Here is a 16,978-nt window from a genome sequence, read left to right as displayed (position 1 = left end):
CCTCTGTCTGCAGTGCCATTATGTAAGACTCAGAACACTATTTAGTGTCTGGCTACAGTTCCCACTTCAGCAGTGGAGCAGAATGTGTAATTCAGCCTTGGCTTTGAAGAGACTAAAGACAGAAAAACAACCAAATGCTCACATGTAGTGAAAGAACTGGGAGTAGCATTAAAATGAATGTTATGTAAGAAAAAAGAAAATGTGTGCATTTCTTTGCATATTGTGAGGATCTTTTATATTTCTCATCCGGTGTGATGACACTGCCATCTAGCAAATTCACAACATTCAGAAAGCAGTTCAATTTTCAAAACTGCTGTACTTTAAAAATGTACCTTTTTCCCCACCCCCAAGTTCTTTACTGTTGTTGTTGATTGATTTTGTGTGTGTGTGTGTACAGGATGGGAGAGGGTTTAGAGGAGGCTGTAATCTAATAACAGAATTGTTGCCATGGCATTTTAAAATCTCTTAGAAAAATCGTGGTCTAATGTGTGGTATAGAAAAAAGAATGTTGAAGTGCACCCTGGGAGTTCTTGTCTTGTTTCTTCCACTAATCAGCTATGTGACCTTGTGTGTCCATCACCCTATCTCTCTAGGATTCTATTACCTTAACTATATAATAGAAGATTTTATATTTGCTAGATTTGCTAGAAGACTTGATATTCCTTTGGCTCTGTTTGGTTTTGTGGTATCCCAGATATATACTTTTTTAAATGTTGGTGGTCAAATTAATTTACCATCAATACCAAAACTCTGCAAGAAATGCTGCTATGTCTGGGTACATGGGTAATCAACTGGAGGAAAGAAAATGGTCTCAATTCTGCCTTTTATAATTAAATAATTCCCACCTCTTATCTCTTCAACCCTACCCTACATCATTTCCTCCTCATAGTATTTAGACCACATTAGTAATTTTATATATTAAGATTTTCAAATCTATCACCCAGAGTATCATCAGGTAGTTTAACTGAAATCAGAGTATTTTTTTCACCAAGTAAGAAGTATTATTTTGGATAAAAACCTGAACAGAGAAAGAAAAACTTTTCCATCTAATTACTCTTTTCCAAAACAGAATTACTTAAGAGGGAATAACAATATTGCTTTTATTTTTCTATTTTTTATTTTTATTTAAGGCAATGAGGTTAAATGACTTGCCCAAAGTCACACAGCTAGGCAATTATTAAATATCTGAGGTCAGATTTGAACCATCTTCCTGACTCCAGGGTCAGTGCTCTATCTATTGTGCCACCTGGCTGCCTTGAATAACAATATTACAAAAAACTAAATAGACAAAAGATGAATGAACAGAGTCAGATTTAAAGAAAAACTTAATTTTAACTATTATGTTTTTGAACCCTGAGTCTTTTTCTTCTTAATGGCTTCAGACCCATGTCCCTTTCTTCTCACTTGCTTGATTTGCTGCTGTTAATGTCCAAGTTTATTTGAATTCCCTAGAAAGTCTCTGATTGTCATTAGATGCCTTGCATTCTAACCTTCCTACCTCCCTTAACTTTCCAATAATTCCTTTTCTTGACCTGATTCTGGCTAAAGGGAGAAACAGGTTACTGAAGTGAAGGCATTTTGGGAACGGAGGGGAAAATGGCCATTATACCTCAGAATTTATGATAGAAAGAAAAAAATGGGATAATCTGATACATAATCATTTTGGGGAAAACTGATTTAAAGGGATTCAGAGAAAAGATGGCTATAATCCAATGACCTAAAATTATATAAAGAAAGTAGACTCAAGAAGTACAGGAAGTTCTTAAGAATGAAATTCTAAAAACAGAAATTATTCCAATGAGGAGCAGAAAAGGAAAGCTGTCTACATTAGATTGATATCACTCCATATGAAGTCAATTGATCACTTCATCTTTAAAGACATAAACAGAAGATATATAACAAAAATGAGTAATAGAGGATAAATACAAAAGATTAATCTGGTCTTCTAAGTACAGTTATCAGAAGAGTGAAAAACCCAGAATGAAATGAGGGCTGTTGCAACCTAAGGGCAACCAAAAGGATTTGTTTATTTAAACTGAGTTGGGGCAAGAGAAGGGTTAGAAGTTAGATCATTGTTTGATGCTGATGGGATTATACCTAAGATTAGGGCATATAATCAACTCTTATTTGACTTCTGTTTTCTCTTCTGTGGATGATTATTATGTAGGGAAGGAAGTACAAAAATGATCAAAAGGGAGTAGAAATCTAAGATGTATAGATTGGTAAAAGGGCACTGAATTGTCCTTACTACATTCAACTTTCCAGGTTCAACTGAACTAAAATTACAGCTAAATCCTGAAATTGGTGGTTGTAATTATTGAGTAGCCTCTGTTGATCTATGAAAAATCAAGAATAATGGAGAGGGACCATAAGTGATAGGCTGTTAAGTATCACTTCCATTTTGGGCAAAATTGCCTATTATTAAAGAGATAGTATGTACACTTATAAAGGGAAAAAAAGTGAACACTGAGAGCCATCATGGCTTTATCAAAAACAGACCCTAGTAGACTAATTTTCTTTGCTGTTTCCTTTATTTTTTTAAAGGATGAACTGATGGGTAGTGCTGATGATACAGTCTTCTGAATTTCAAGGGAAAAAAAATCAACAAATTTTCTCATGATTTCATTGTGTCTGAGTTGGAGAATGGTAGAATGATTAAATTGAAAAAGTGGTAACTGATGGGTCAACATGAATCAATGGGGTTAAGCTGAAAGTAGGTCTTTAATGAAGGAGCCTACCAATTTTGTGCTATTCAATATATTTAATCAATGACTTAAATGATGGCATAGCTGCCTGCTAGTCAAATTTACAGAGATATTTTTGTTGTTCCTTCATTCTCAAATGCCATCATGAGACTAAAGTCTTGCCTTGAAGTGGATTTAAGTGAGGCAGAGCTTCACACATTTGTCAGCCTCACTCTCTCCTCCAGAGACACTGAAGTCCAGTAGCAAGACAAAATATGAAGCTGGAAGGAATACTACTATGTTAGCTGACAGAGTCAGGATCCAAAATGATTTTGATACACTAGAATTTTGGGCCAAATTTAATTATATAAAGACACAGGGGACCAATTGTGCAAAGTTATGAAGGCCAGAGATGGAATGCTGTATACAGGGAACAGATAGGTAACTAGGGATGATATTTGAAATTATGGAAACAGATGTGTACACCAAAGGAGAGAGAGCAGGGAAAGAAAAGAAAGCCTATGACATATCATTGGGGGATTCCTATATTCATTATTTGGGAGCAAGAGGACAAAAAAGCCATAAAGAGTGCTCCCAAACTGGGCTATTCACCCTTAGGAAAAAAAAAGCTTGCAGTTAGAATGTGGACACACTTCAGGGCTGTCATATTAAAAAGGGATTAAACTTGTAATGGCTGGAGCAATTAAAGGAAGTTGTTCAGAGTTAAGTTCTGGTTTAATGTAAAGTAAAATTTAGTTATTAAAGCTGCATGAAACCAGAATGGGTTTCGACAAGGGTTTTTTAGAAATAGAGTTTTTTTGGTTTTTTTTTCAGGGGTGGCTAGGTAAATCTTAGGTGTTGAACAGATTCTTGGTCATTTACTGATTGGATGGGATTACAGATTTTTAACACCGGGGTCCATGAACTTAAAATAATTTTTCTGATAATTGCATTTCTTTATAATTGGTTTCTTTTGTAAAATGAATGAAACTTTAAAAATCAAATTCAGTTGAACTAAAACTACAGCTAGGATCTTGAAATTGTAAATGTAGATGTAATTAAGGACAATTTGTAGGTCCTTTTCTGGTCTTCGACTTTCAGTATTAACTTAGTCAAAGAAAATTACTTTTTTTTACAGATGGCAGCCTGCTGGTGTAATGCACTTGAAATGAGAAAAACCTGAGTTCATATCTGACCTCAGACACTGGCTTGTTGTGTGACTTTGGACAATTCACTTAACACATCTGCCACAGTTTCCTTATCTGTAGAATGCCTTAATAGAGCTTGTACCTCCCAGGGTAAATCTTTTGAAGATCTTGTGAGGATCAAGTGAGACAGTATATGTAAAACTTGTTTAAAACTTTACAGCATTATATAAATGCCAATGATTACTATTATTATTATTACTATTAAAAGAAAATCACAGAGCTCTTAAGTTAGTGTAGCTTCTACCTGAACAAGGATTTTTATAGTACTTTTTAAAACAGATTTTTATTTTTTACAGATACTTTTACAGTATATTCAGGTAAGTATATCATACATGTATCAAAGAGCATCAGCCTATGGTTCTTCTTTCTTTTGAGTCTCCATGGCAAGAAGAATAAAAGCATTATTGGGTGTAGGACTCCTCAGGGTAATAGATTTTTTTTTTTCATAAAATGAATAGTGGATGGAATTTGTGACATCACAGGTAGTACAATCTACCAATAAGTACAGTCTTGTGTTCCATTGCCCTTATCCCACCCAAATCTATGGAACCAGTATCTAGTAGCATTATTTGCAATGCAAAAGAAACTTTAGTATTCAATTATTGGAAAATGACCTAAAAGCAACCTTAGAGTTCAATAGATGGGGAAATGGCTGAATAAATTATTAGAATGTAACTGACTTTAGAGTAAGCAAAAACTATAATGCAATTAGGAATGATAAAATATAAAGAAAACAAATATGTGCAAAAAAATCATATGAAGAAAGTTGCACCAGAAGAACAGTAAACATACCAACTATGGTTACATAAAAAGAAAAATGTATAGTACATTCAAATACAGGAGTGACTAGAACAAAGGTAATGGAAAAGAAAGGAAATAGGAGAGAACCACTAATAAGTTGTTATAGATACTTATTTTTGGAAATTATTTTTTAAACGTATAAGTGTCTATTTATAAATGTATTTCCACTTGGTTTTATTGTTTCAAGTTCATAACAGATTATTTCTTAAAATAACTTCATCCCGGTGACTTTCAACTCTACCAACTGGATCTCTAATTGCAAGGCACATGGTCTGCTCTTCCCTGATGCTCTAAGGATATGCAAATAGAAAAACTGTGAACTCTAGTCATCTCCCCCATAATAAAAGAACTTTATATAAGCTTAAAATAAGAACTGGGGCATTACTGGGTGCAGGACTCCTCAGTGTAATAGAATTTTTTTTCCCATAAAATGAATAGTGGATGGAATTTGTAATATTATAGTTAGGACAATCTACCAGTAAGTACAGTCTTATGTAAAGGCCTTTGATATTTTCTATTCAACTGTATATCAACAGCATGCAATTGGAACTTCAAATATGTCTTTAGATATTACATATCAAAAAAGTATTTGTCAGGGGAGAAAATGTACTGAATTATAACATTATCATCTATCTATCTATCATTTAACCTTTCCTTAGTGAATCTCAATTAAACTTCACAGTACTATTGGAGGTAACTAATAAATTTTAATGTTTAAAGACTGCCTTATAACTTGCAAAGTATTTTATATTTATAACAACTCTTTGAGTTAGATGTTAAATGCAATATTCCTATTTTTACAGAATAGGAGACTGAAGCCCACAAAGGGGAACTGATTTGTTTATGGTCATAGAGCTATTCTGAAACAGAGCCATGACTAGAATCCAGGGTCTCTGATTTTAAATATAACTCTTTTCCTCTTTACTACCACTCTCACATCTTTAAAACTTCTCCAGTCATTTTCAAGGCAAGAAAATAAAGGCCTTTTTATCTTAGGCTTTTTTAAATGTATTCTTTACAAATACAAAAATAATATAGACTGCCATCATATTATTATCATAGTGGAGGGAAAAAGATATTTTAAATCAGGGACAATATTTTCAGTTGGAGGATCCATGCTCATCAATCCATGTTTTCAGGATGAATGAATTAATCACATTCAGTTTCAATCATAATGACCAATTGATTGTATCTGGTTAACATTTAGCTCAATTCAATCCAGCAAGCACTTGCTAAGGACCACTGTTCTAGGCATGGTATTTGATAACAAAGACAAAAATGGACCTGGCAGCAGTTATAGAAGGGATTGGTCCAACTGCCCTTCTAATTTATTCGTTAATTAATTCATTTAAAAGATGATTTTCTTTGCTTCATTTTGCTAAAAATTTCAGGCTCATTTTACACAGGGAAAGGCATAATGCATAAATCACAATAGGATGTAGAACCAAATTCACCTGAGATAAAGTCACTTCCCAAATGAGCAACTGACTAGTTCAAAAGTGTTGAATTTCAATAAACTAATTAAGGAAGGGAATTATCTAGGTAGCATGGAGTCATTGGAGTTGGTTGAATCTAAATACCATTCATTTGGCTTATTCCATTTTACCTAAAGATTGTTCATTTTTTTGTCCCATTTTACTTTATTTGGAATTTCTAAGAGTGTGTTGTAATAGAAATTTGAAATAACTAGTAGTGCATTGTGATGGAAAAAAATTGACCTTGGAGTCAGGAGAACTGGGTTTTAGTCTCAATTCTGACACTGCTTATGAGACTTTCAGCAATCATTTAACTTTCTTAAATCTCAATTTCCTTATCTGAAAAAAGAGTATAACAATATTTGCACAACTTAGCTCATACTGTTATTGTAGGAAAATTACTTTATATATTTTGAAGCCCAATATTAAAGTAATAACTATTTTTCTCTTGGGATCTCTTATATGATTATAATATAGCCAAATCACTGAAGTAACTGAATAATTTTATGGATAGAACAGAACAGATGTCAATTGGAGTCTGGAGTAATACATAAATTAGATCCTGACAATTGTGAGAACTGAATCCTACAGCAGAACTGAAATTTATGCTGGTTTTTTTTTTTTGCAAATTGTCCTTAAAAAGGTACAAAGTGATAGTGATCATTCACTAGAAGGTTTCCTTGCTTCCAGGTAAATTTATATATATTACAATTGTTATCTGGGTATCAGTGTTAAGACACATTCCTCCTATACCTAGATCCTGAGCTACATAATGATTCCTTTTTCCTTTTTTGAACTTGCACAGAACTTGTTAAAGCTCTGACAATAGAACAGTGACAATAGCAAAACCACAATTTATAAACTTGCTTGTTGTTTTTTCTTCTGTGACTCATAGTCTATAGTACCATATACCAAATTAGTTTAAATATAGGCCCCAAACTTGTCTCCCCATAATCCCTATCTCCAGTTCTGCCCCAATCTGACTTGTTAAGATTTTACAAAACACTTTCCTCACAAGAACCTAGGAAGTTGGGTGTTAGGTAATAATGCAAGTATTAATACCCCTATTTTACAGATAAGGAAACGAAATTCAAAAAAACTTACATGATTTATTGATGTGTACACAGATGAAATAGACCTGAATCTAATCAATATTTTTTTTCATTGCATACTGCCTTGTCTTATCTTTTCAGTGGATATGCATTTCAGGGTGCAGCTATAATTTCTCAGGATGGAGATTTATTCATTATAGTACTTTTTTTATCCCCTACTCTCTTACAATTATCTTTTTGATTTTCCATCTATTCTTTTGTTTTGGTGGGTATTTGAGAGTCTAGGTGACTTTTTCTGGGAAATGAATGAGATTTATGGTGTGGGAAATAAAGGATATGAAGGAGAAGTAATTTTTGATACTTACAAAAAGCTTGTAAATACTTTGTTTACAGTGCTGTTTACTTCAGTTCTCTTTTTCCTTCCATTCTCCCTCCTTTTTCCTCAGCCCTTCTACTAGTGGAAATAGAACTTCCATGTAAATACAGTAGGATGGTTTATTCCTTTTGGTTTTGGTTTTATTAGAATTCCTTATTCTGCTATTTATCTGTATCACATAATCTTTCTCTCTCTCTCTCTCTCTCTCTCTCTCTCTCTCTCTCTCTCTCTCTCTCATTTCCCTAGTACCATTCTACTTGGTTTTATTTTCCCCCAGTGGCCTTTACAATAACTGAAAAACGTCCCCATCTTTCTTTTATGAAGATATCAACCAACAAAATATGTGCTATGGAGCTGTTTATCCAAGAGTGGTCATGACTTGTGTTCATCCATCCATGCTCTCTTGCTCATTCTACAGCCTGTGGCTATGGGGCAAGAGGAAATTAACTGCCCATCACAGTCAAGATTGAACTCATGACCTTGATTTTATTAGCACCATATTCTAGTAAGCTGATCTAATTAATTAAGATTGATTGCATTAAGTCTTTGTAAGCAAAGTGGTATGATAGTTTTCTTACAGTACTGTGTGTATGTGTATATATGTATATATATATATATGTATGTATGTATATGTATATATGGATAAGACTGTCTACACAATATGAAAAGCTCAGTGATTATGTAATAATCAGTGTGAACCATCAATCCAGAAAATTTAACCACCTCCCCCTCCCAAATTTCCCTCCCACCCCAAATCTGTTTCTGAGGAAAAAAGAGTAGGCTATAAAAAGAGAACAGTCCTTTCCTCTAGAACAGATCATTGGATCTCATTTAACTGAATAGTTCCTCAGTTCCATACCTCACTTTGTGTGGATAAAACCTTAAAATATAACCAGTTTGAAACAGCCCATGGTGTGTTTGGACGTCTTTTAACATAGAAATTCTGATTCCACTGGATAGGCAATGCTCTACTAAAAGAAATTTAAGCCTGTCAGGTTAATTACACAATATTAGGTACAAAAACGAACAGTGCAACACAAAACATAGCTACATCATTATTTGCAGTAAATGTTAACTCTAAATAAGTGCAACCTGTCCATAAATGATTGCTATAAACTCATTAAAAATAAAATTTGATGGATAAAAATGAAAAAAAATTCTCACTGAGAATTTTTTTTTCAACGTATCAGCACTCATTTAGAGTTTGGGATTTGTGAAAGAAAGCTTTAAAAGGAGCAAACCTGATTGGCTGTGGCTGTTGTGGCGAAGGGGACACTTGTTGCAGGAGTTGTTGCTGCAGAGACAGTGGCGGACGTAGCGCTGTGCATCATGGGTACTTTCAGGAGGGGAACCATGGAAGCAATGAACAGTAGGGTGTAGCATTATGGTGATAGAAGTGGTATTTTGGCATGGTGAATATCAGAGCAGCAAGCCATCATGGGTTAAACCAGCAGATGGCATGCAACCACAATGCAAAGCAAGGAAGCATGGGAGAGAAATAAAAAAGGGAAAATAGCTTATTACAAGTACAATTAAAGGAAGTTTTAAAACATAATCAGTGATTCCCAGAAAGTCCAAAGCAGACTCCTTTGCTTGTTGAATTAATAAAAATTTTATTTCTAAGTATTATTTTCCCCCAAATTATCTCTAATCCTTGTGGCTATATAGTTCTTATGAATGTGAATAAAATGGTACAATGATGTAGGAATCTATAATTTACTTTCTTTCATAGATTTATGAAAGACAAAATGTTTTAATTGTCGAATCAAAATAGGAATTGCTATTCCTTAAAATGATTTATGAATAAGTTGAAATTTTATTAGCATTCAACAATGATGAGATATTAAATTTGGCTCAGAATTCATAAGTGCTATTTTTCCATTAGTTCTGCTGTCCTGTTTCAATGGGAACCTGCCATGGAGTGTTGTTTATCTGTGTTCAACAAATATTGCCTAGGTACAAGTAATAATACATTTGATATGAAATAGTCAAACTTATTTTGGTACAATTCATTTTAGATCCATTTTTAATTGAGAATAATCAATGAGTCCTAAATTTAATCTTAACTCATTTTCATACAATAACGCTGACTTTTAACAAACAATCTACATATAATATTAAATCATGTTTTCCTGGGGGGAACTAATGTAATAGTAAGAATGAACTTAGAAGACATAATGATGAGGATAGCATTTTAAGCATTTTGTCTTATAAAACATTTCTATTTGAAAAAGTATTTAAAAGAATTCTGGGAAACTCTGATAACTCTAACACACAGCAAAGAGGAAATAAAGGCACACCACTATGAAACTTTAAAACACCAATGAAATTAACCTACTCTTTTTATAAAGTAAGATTACCCCCTCCCCTTATGCTAGACCACATAAAATATACAAATAATCAAAATAGAATCACTGAAAAGCAGATCTGAAATCATGAATTTATGCTAGTGTAGAATGGTAGTTAGAGCAGGGGATGTCATCTCCAAGCTGTAATTTTCTTAAAAACAAAAACCAAAAACAAAACCCTGAAAACCCTATGAGTTAACTCTAAAGTCAAATATGTCTTCAGATCTAACCATTTTTCTAAGGAATGTCTGAGATTTCCAAAAAGAAGTGTGAAGCATGTGAAGGTATCATACAGAATATCAAAGACAAATAAAAAAGGTTGGAACCTACCAATACTGGTAGCGGGTGCCATGCACAAAACTGACCCTGCATGTCATGCAATGGGAGGTGGGAAGAGTGAATAAAGGGAAAGAAACAGGTTAGCTGTTTAGAGTTAACATTCAGAGTGAGATTCAAGCACAAACAGATACCAGCAGAGGTTAGTCGAACGTGACCTTTGAAGATCATTCATAGTTTCCATCATTCATGAATATACCTGCACAGCACTTATGTGCAAAAATTAAAGCACACTGACTAATAGGCACTTCATAATTTCAACTTGCATCCATGAAAATCTAGTTAATAATATCAGATTTGTTTCTGACTCCTTTTCTCCAAGGCCTCCACAAAGTAATTTGCAGACATTATCAAATTATTCCCCTTAAAGAAAATAGAGGTTATTTTGCCAATGAAAATGAAGTACAGAAAACTATTCAAGGTCACATAGAGTGTGAGTCAATAGTGTGGCTAGAAATAGAATCAAAAATCCTAAATTCAGGTCAAGTGTTCTTTCTATACACTATAGACTACACTGTCTTCATTACATTATAATGATTGTTTCTTTTGTTGTTTAAAATGTTCCAAGGTTATGTAGCTTCCCAAATAAGAGGTCAATGAATTCTAATTCGGATACTAAGAGAAGGCTATAGAGAAGCAAGTAGGTATTGTCTATGGGTGCTTATCTTATTTGCCTATTACATTGCTTATTTGGCCAAAGCCCCTGAAAGATACTTGTTTCTATGACTATGCCTCAGGAAAACACACAGAATAGCCTCTCAAGTCAAGAAACTACAGAATGAGGTTCAAAGAACTTAAAACAGAAGGAAAGAAATCCAGAACCATAAAGATCACCAAGGACTCCTGACTTTATCTTGCAATCACATTGGACTTTTCCTGATTTAGGCAGCTTAAAGAACACTGACTTTGGCACTCTTTTTATATGTAGGTGCTGTTTCCCTTGCCTATATAGTCCTAGGAAGAAATTTTTTCCCCTAATCCAGATTAAAGTTTAAGGACAAATGGAATCTCACAAGTCTGTTTGAAAGCTCATGAACATGGTAAGATGGAACCTAGAAATTTTTCTGGGAGAAAGGGGATGTCAGTGTCTAAATGGTTCTATTGCCTAGGCTCAGTTCTTTGCCTGTTAAACTTTCAACTGTGTTGATTTTATCTTGCTTCTTATTTCAGTTACAATTAAATTTCTTACTGAGCTACTTTTATTTTGGACCCAGTTTTGTATCAGAGAATGGGACTGAGTTGGGGGCAGAGCTGTAATAGACAGTAAGTGGGACAGATGGCATGATCTTTAAGTGAGACTAATGAATTAGAAGACTTCCGGAGACTAGAGAAGAGTAGGTGTTGGAACTTTAGTTCTGCCTTGTGTCTTGAGATCTGGAGGTTTTAGTGGGATGAAAATTTAATATAAATCTACAGTAGGATCAGGCAACCATGAAAAGTGAAGGTAGACTTATGCTGCATTAAAAGACACAGTGTCCAAGAAACAAAGTCCAATATTAAGGCAGTAAGAGTCCCATTGTATTCTACCCTGATTAGAGGATATCAGAAGTACTATATTCAGTTCCTGTAGGTATGCTTTAGAAAGGACTAGAGGCATAGGCACAGACCCTTATAGAAAAGGGTCTCAAATTTATTCTTTATAAGAATCAATTGAACCTATGGTGGATGCTTAGCCTAGGACAGAAAAGGCAGGGAGGGATTAGAATTATTTTGCTTGACTTGCAGATATAGTAGAGATGGCAAAGGAGCAATTTTTAGAAGAGATTTTTGAATAAAAAAATTCTTTGAAGTAATGAGAGGGGATAGAAGACTCGCCTTCACTGACAATCTTCAAGCCAAAACTATATAACCACTTGTCACCTCCATTATTCAAGGGAATTATTGCTTAGGAATAGCTTGTTTAATGACCTCTGAGGTCCCTTCCAACTCTGAGATCCTGGGAAATGTTCATTTGGCCTGATGAGCTGTTTATTGTGAGCGTGAACCTGAATAGCATGACATTAAGATGGCCACAATTTAAGAATACAATAAAGCTATCTTAACTATCTATACATGGGGAAGTGACATCATGTAGTGGAGAGTAGATCTGGAGTCAGAAGACCTGATTCTGCTATTGCCTCAGTTTCTTTTGTAAAATGAGAGGAGTAGATGACACATATGGTCATAACTAGCTTTGAATGCATAATTTAATAAAATTTCCTCCCCCCAAACACCTATAGATTTTGTGCAGGGTTACATGGTTTCTGGGGGAAGATTGTGTGAACAAATTATTATTATTTTTTTAATCACATAATTACATTATATGAAATGGGTAAGTGGCCCCTTTTATAGCCAATATGTTATGCTGATGTATCACATTCAGGAGAGGGAAAAATGTTCAAACCATCTTTTCTTTGTATATTTTCACCAAAGGGGTTTGTAGATATATGTTTATAGAAGCTATCTGGGTAATTATATTATTCCTTTAATATTTTATAAACTCAGTATTTCCATCTGCAAAATGAATATAATGATGCCTGCCACTGATTATAGTGAATCATATTGAAGAATAATTAGATAATGTCTGCAAAATACTTTCAGCAATTCAAAGTAAAACTATCAGAGATGCCAAGACTTCTTATGCTGCTATTTTTGTAGATGTGTATTTTTTAAATCATTTCCTCATGGCAAAAAAAGAATGATAATAACTGCGTTAAACTTTAAAGGGAAAATCATGTAAAATATGCTGGGGAGTACCAATGAAGACTCTGCTTTACATTAATTTTTTTACAAGAGTTCCCAATCTTGCAAGGCATTGATGGCCTGAGCATGACATTAGACTACATTCTTTTATATCCTGTACAAAATCCATTCTGTTTTAGTGGTCTTGATTTCAATAGCTGATTTTACTATGAATGACCTTACAGTAAAGGATAACCTCTATATGGATATATGTTGCTCCTTTTTTCCTTTTATAAAATATTCTGAACATAAAAAATAGGGAGGAAAAAAATAAACTCTGCCAGTTTAAAGCAAAAGATCATCATCCATCAAGCAGCAAAATAAAAAAAATGATTTAAAGTAATCATTTGAATTGTGTGTTTAAAAAACAATAATAACAATAATTTTATTATTATCATGGCTATTATGGATTTTTGGAAATGTATTTTATACAAAGTTAAAACAATATCTGAAACTAGTCAGAAGTAAAGTGAGCATAGTATTTCCTGAAATTGGCATGCAAAGGCAAAAAAAGGTTTGCTAATTCCTTTTCAGATTCATTTCTTTTCAAACATATATGGAGAACATGTACAAGCATCATAAAACGTCAGAAAAAAAACTAGTATTTGAGATGAACTCTTTCATGCATTGCATTTCACAAATGTTCTATAGATTCTTTTGCAAAGACTTACATTCTTGCATATTTAAAAAATTACAGTAGGACTATCAATGAAAGCACTTCTGACACACCTTTGACCACTCCAAATTTCACAGAAACATGTAGTTTACAATTAATCTCCCACAGTCAAAATGCACATGAAGCTTTCCTATATAAACGTGAATAATTAATTCATCCAATAGAGGGCAATAGTACACAGCCCCAGAAACATCTTATGTATCCTTATTTATTTAATATTCTTCTATAAACAAAATCAAGAAATTGTACATGGCACACAGGAATGATATGTTTTCTTGATTGGAAAATAGCTAAATAATTTCTAAGTGAAGTATTTTTAATGAGAAGTTTTTATGATTAAATGAAAGTTATTATGGAGGGATGTTAAGTGTTAGTGTTAGAGGTGATAAAACAATTGTTATGAATCACAAGTTATCTAAGTTCCATTGTTCAGCAGAGCTCTAGGGATTCATAGGCAGTTGCAAGATTTAAACTGGGTTTGATGAACTTTCCCACATTTTGATGCTATTTTCTACCTGTTTTTCAGAATCACAGAATTTTAGAGTTCTAAGGAATCTTAGAGGTTATTTTGTCCAACTCACTCATTTTCCTAATGAGAAACCTGAGAGGTGTAGCACAGGAAGTGAGATGACTGGCTCCTGGTGACCCCAAAAGTTAGTGGCAGAGCCAAGAACAAAATCTAGGTTTGTCTCTCTGTTTTACCATATTGTTGCCCAAACTAATCATAGCCAAAGGACTCATGGTGGAAATCTCATCAACCTAATATTAGGAGATGCCTGTGTTAGGAAATTCTGAAAGAGTTGATTTTATCAGAAAACCTTGTGCTAAGCCTAATTGGAATAAAGACATTGAATTAATTAGCCATAGTAACTTGTAACATTGTATACAGAATTACAAATGCTATAAATGTACTAGACTATAACCAAATTGGGTTTTCTTTACCATGGTACAAGTGAAGTCTTAAGAGTAGGTAGTGATTTTTTTTTTGCAAGGCAATGGAGTTAAGTGACTTGCCCAAGGCCACACAGTTAGGCCATTATTATTAAGTGTCTGAGGTCAGATTTGAACTCAGGTACTCCTGACTCCAGGGCCAGTGCTCTATCCACTGCACTACCTAGCTGCCCCTGTAGATAGTGATTTTCAACATGGGAAAGTGCATTTTGTGGGAGCATGATTTCTAGTTTAAAAAATAAATATAAAACTTTTAATCAAGAAAGCAGAGCACTATGAATCCTTTCACTTGCTTAATTCATATACTTATTACAACTTTAAAATATTTTTCAAAAAGATTAATAAACACATGCCAGGGTAAACATATAATAACAAGCTACTGGGAAAGATGTTTAAAAAAACTTCTTTGACTGACATGCTTACCATACATATTAGGAGCTGAAAAAAGAATTCTTAAAAAGATTAGCCACTCTAATAACACATCATTTAAAATGTTTGATTTCATTAGTTTTTTTTGTAGAAGACAAACTAACTTAAATATATTTTTTTCCTTTAACAAGATTAAATAATTTTGACATAATACTACCATCATTATCATTCTAACCTCCATCTAAAAAAATAATAATTAAAAAAAGCAACCTCAGTATACTTTCTGCTCCTCAGGGCCTAAGCCATTCCCTGGCAATAGTTATACTATGACACTGAAACAATGGATCGATTTGTTTTATGGTGTAAAAAAAAACAAACCCAACTAATTAAGTGAAAGAAAACTCTATCACACTGATGGTTTGGCATTGTGTAAACTAACTGATTTCTCTTCATATTTGGTGCCATGCGCTATATTGTGTAAAGACAATGGCAGGTAAGGGAATGAGAGATGGAACCAGGAGTTGGAAAACTTGGGCTCTAATCTCAGCTCTATGGCTGATTCAGGAAGCCTCATTTACCTTGTCTGAGAAATGAGAGGCTAGATCTAGATGATCTTTAAGGTTCACCAATAAAATCCTATAGTGAAAGTAAATAGGCCTCAAGTAGTCAGAAAGAGTCAATACAGTAAAGTATCTTATATGTTACCAGGGATTGACTTGGCACTAAGGAGAATTAAGGTCTTTGAAGATTTGATACTGATGGAGATGGAGAAAGGTATAGATAAGGACAATATGAATGGAAGATTTTCCTTAAATTACAGGTCTATCTTTTGACTGTAATCTCTAGAAAAAGACTGAGGTTAGTATTCTATATCTACATATATAATATTTATATACATATATATGCACATATATACATATATAACAATAATAAATTTTGGATTCATTTGGAAATGTTTCACATTAAAAGGATATGTTTATATTAGCAATATTCAGTCTGTAAATACAGAAAAACGAGAGATCTTTTTTTATCATTTATCTCAAATCTGGTATTTAATTATTTAAACTATTTGGCCTTAGAATCATAATAAACTTTGGATAAAATTGAAATGAACATAAATCCTTCTAGATCCACGTTTCAGTCCATGCTGTACCTTTAAAAGTAGAGGAGGCATCACCAAATAGCTTAAAGAAATGAAAGAAAGAGAGTGAATGACCAGAAGCACATTCAAACAAGTGGTTATTTTTTTTTCTGAAATATTAAGTGGAACATACCTGTTGGAATAAATGCCGTATGTTGCTGCAACTGTGCATGGGCTAGTGCCTGCTGACAGTGCAAGACGCTGGGATTAAAGATGGCGCTGGCACCGTTGCTTTTTTCAAGTGCTTGTCTCTTTGGTAAAGGGTGAAGAGCACCGGGAGGAAAGGCCTACAAATAAGGAATTTTGATAAGACTTATAGAACTTAAGGTCAAAACATACCCAGTCTACACAGAGATAAAATATTGCAACATACTTTAAAAATTGACAGCTAAAAAGATGCCTTTGCCATGCACCTTAATTCAAACAGCAGCGATGTACAATGAGTGAGGTTTTGTTATTGAGGGCAAAAGCATGATTTCATTAACCTAAGACTGTAGCACCACAACTATGGAAAAGGAAACTATCAAGCAACAAAAATGGCATCTGCTTTAAGAATGAGTTAAACTATTCTAAAGGAAAAAGGCACTTGTATTATTAATACCTAGTACTTTTTTTCCCCTAACTACATGAAAATATTTGGAGCTTAAAAGTTAATGAGGATTTTAATGAGAATTTTCTTTTTTACCAAATCATTGAAACTTGCTTCAAAACTTTTAGAAACGGTATTAAAACATGTTAGGATTAAATGATTCTCTTGCATTTATTACATATGAAAAATGAGATGGCTAAACACTAAATTGGATATTTCCATAAATTAATAATAATGACTGTTTTCAACTG

General features: G+C 33.6%; 1 protein-coding gene across 6 annotated transcripts in view; it reads right to left on the bottom strand.

Annotated features, from left to right (window-relative positions):
* MBNL2 (muscleblind like splicing regulator 2) overlaps nt 1–16,978 on the bottom strand; it is a 186,560-nt gene that overhangs the window by 18,103 nt on the left and 151,479 nt on the right. For 4 of the 6 annotated variants that reach the window (XM_074191919.1, XM_074191918.1, XM_074191922.1 and 1 more), the window contains one exon: nt 16,272–16,425. In XM_074191919.1, the coding sequence (XP_074048020.1) occupies nt 16,272–16,425 (154 nt within the window). Of the gene's footprint in view, nt 1–8,837; nt 8,933–16,271; nt 16,426–16,978 lie in introns of all 6 variants that reach the window. The other 2 variants (XM_074191921.1, XM_074191923.1) reach the window with 1 other exon arrangement.

The sequence above is a fragment of the Macrotis lagotis genome, chromosome 6 (assembly GCF_037893015.1).
Source record: "Macrotis lagotis isolate mMagLag1 chromosome 6, bilby.v1.9.chrom.fasta, whole genome shotgun sequence".
Classification (NCBI taxonomy): domain Eukaryota; kingdom Metazoa; phylum Chordata; class Mammalia; order Peramelemorphia; family Peramelidae; genus Macrotis; species Macrotis lagotis.
The sequence above is the reverse complement of the archived record's forward strand: the minus strand, read 5'-3'. Positions and strand labels throughout refer to the sequence as shown.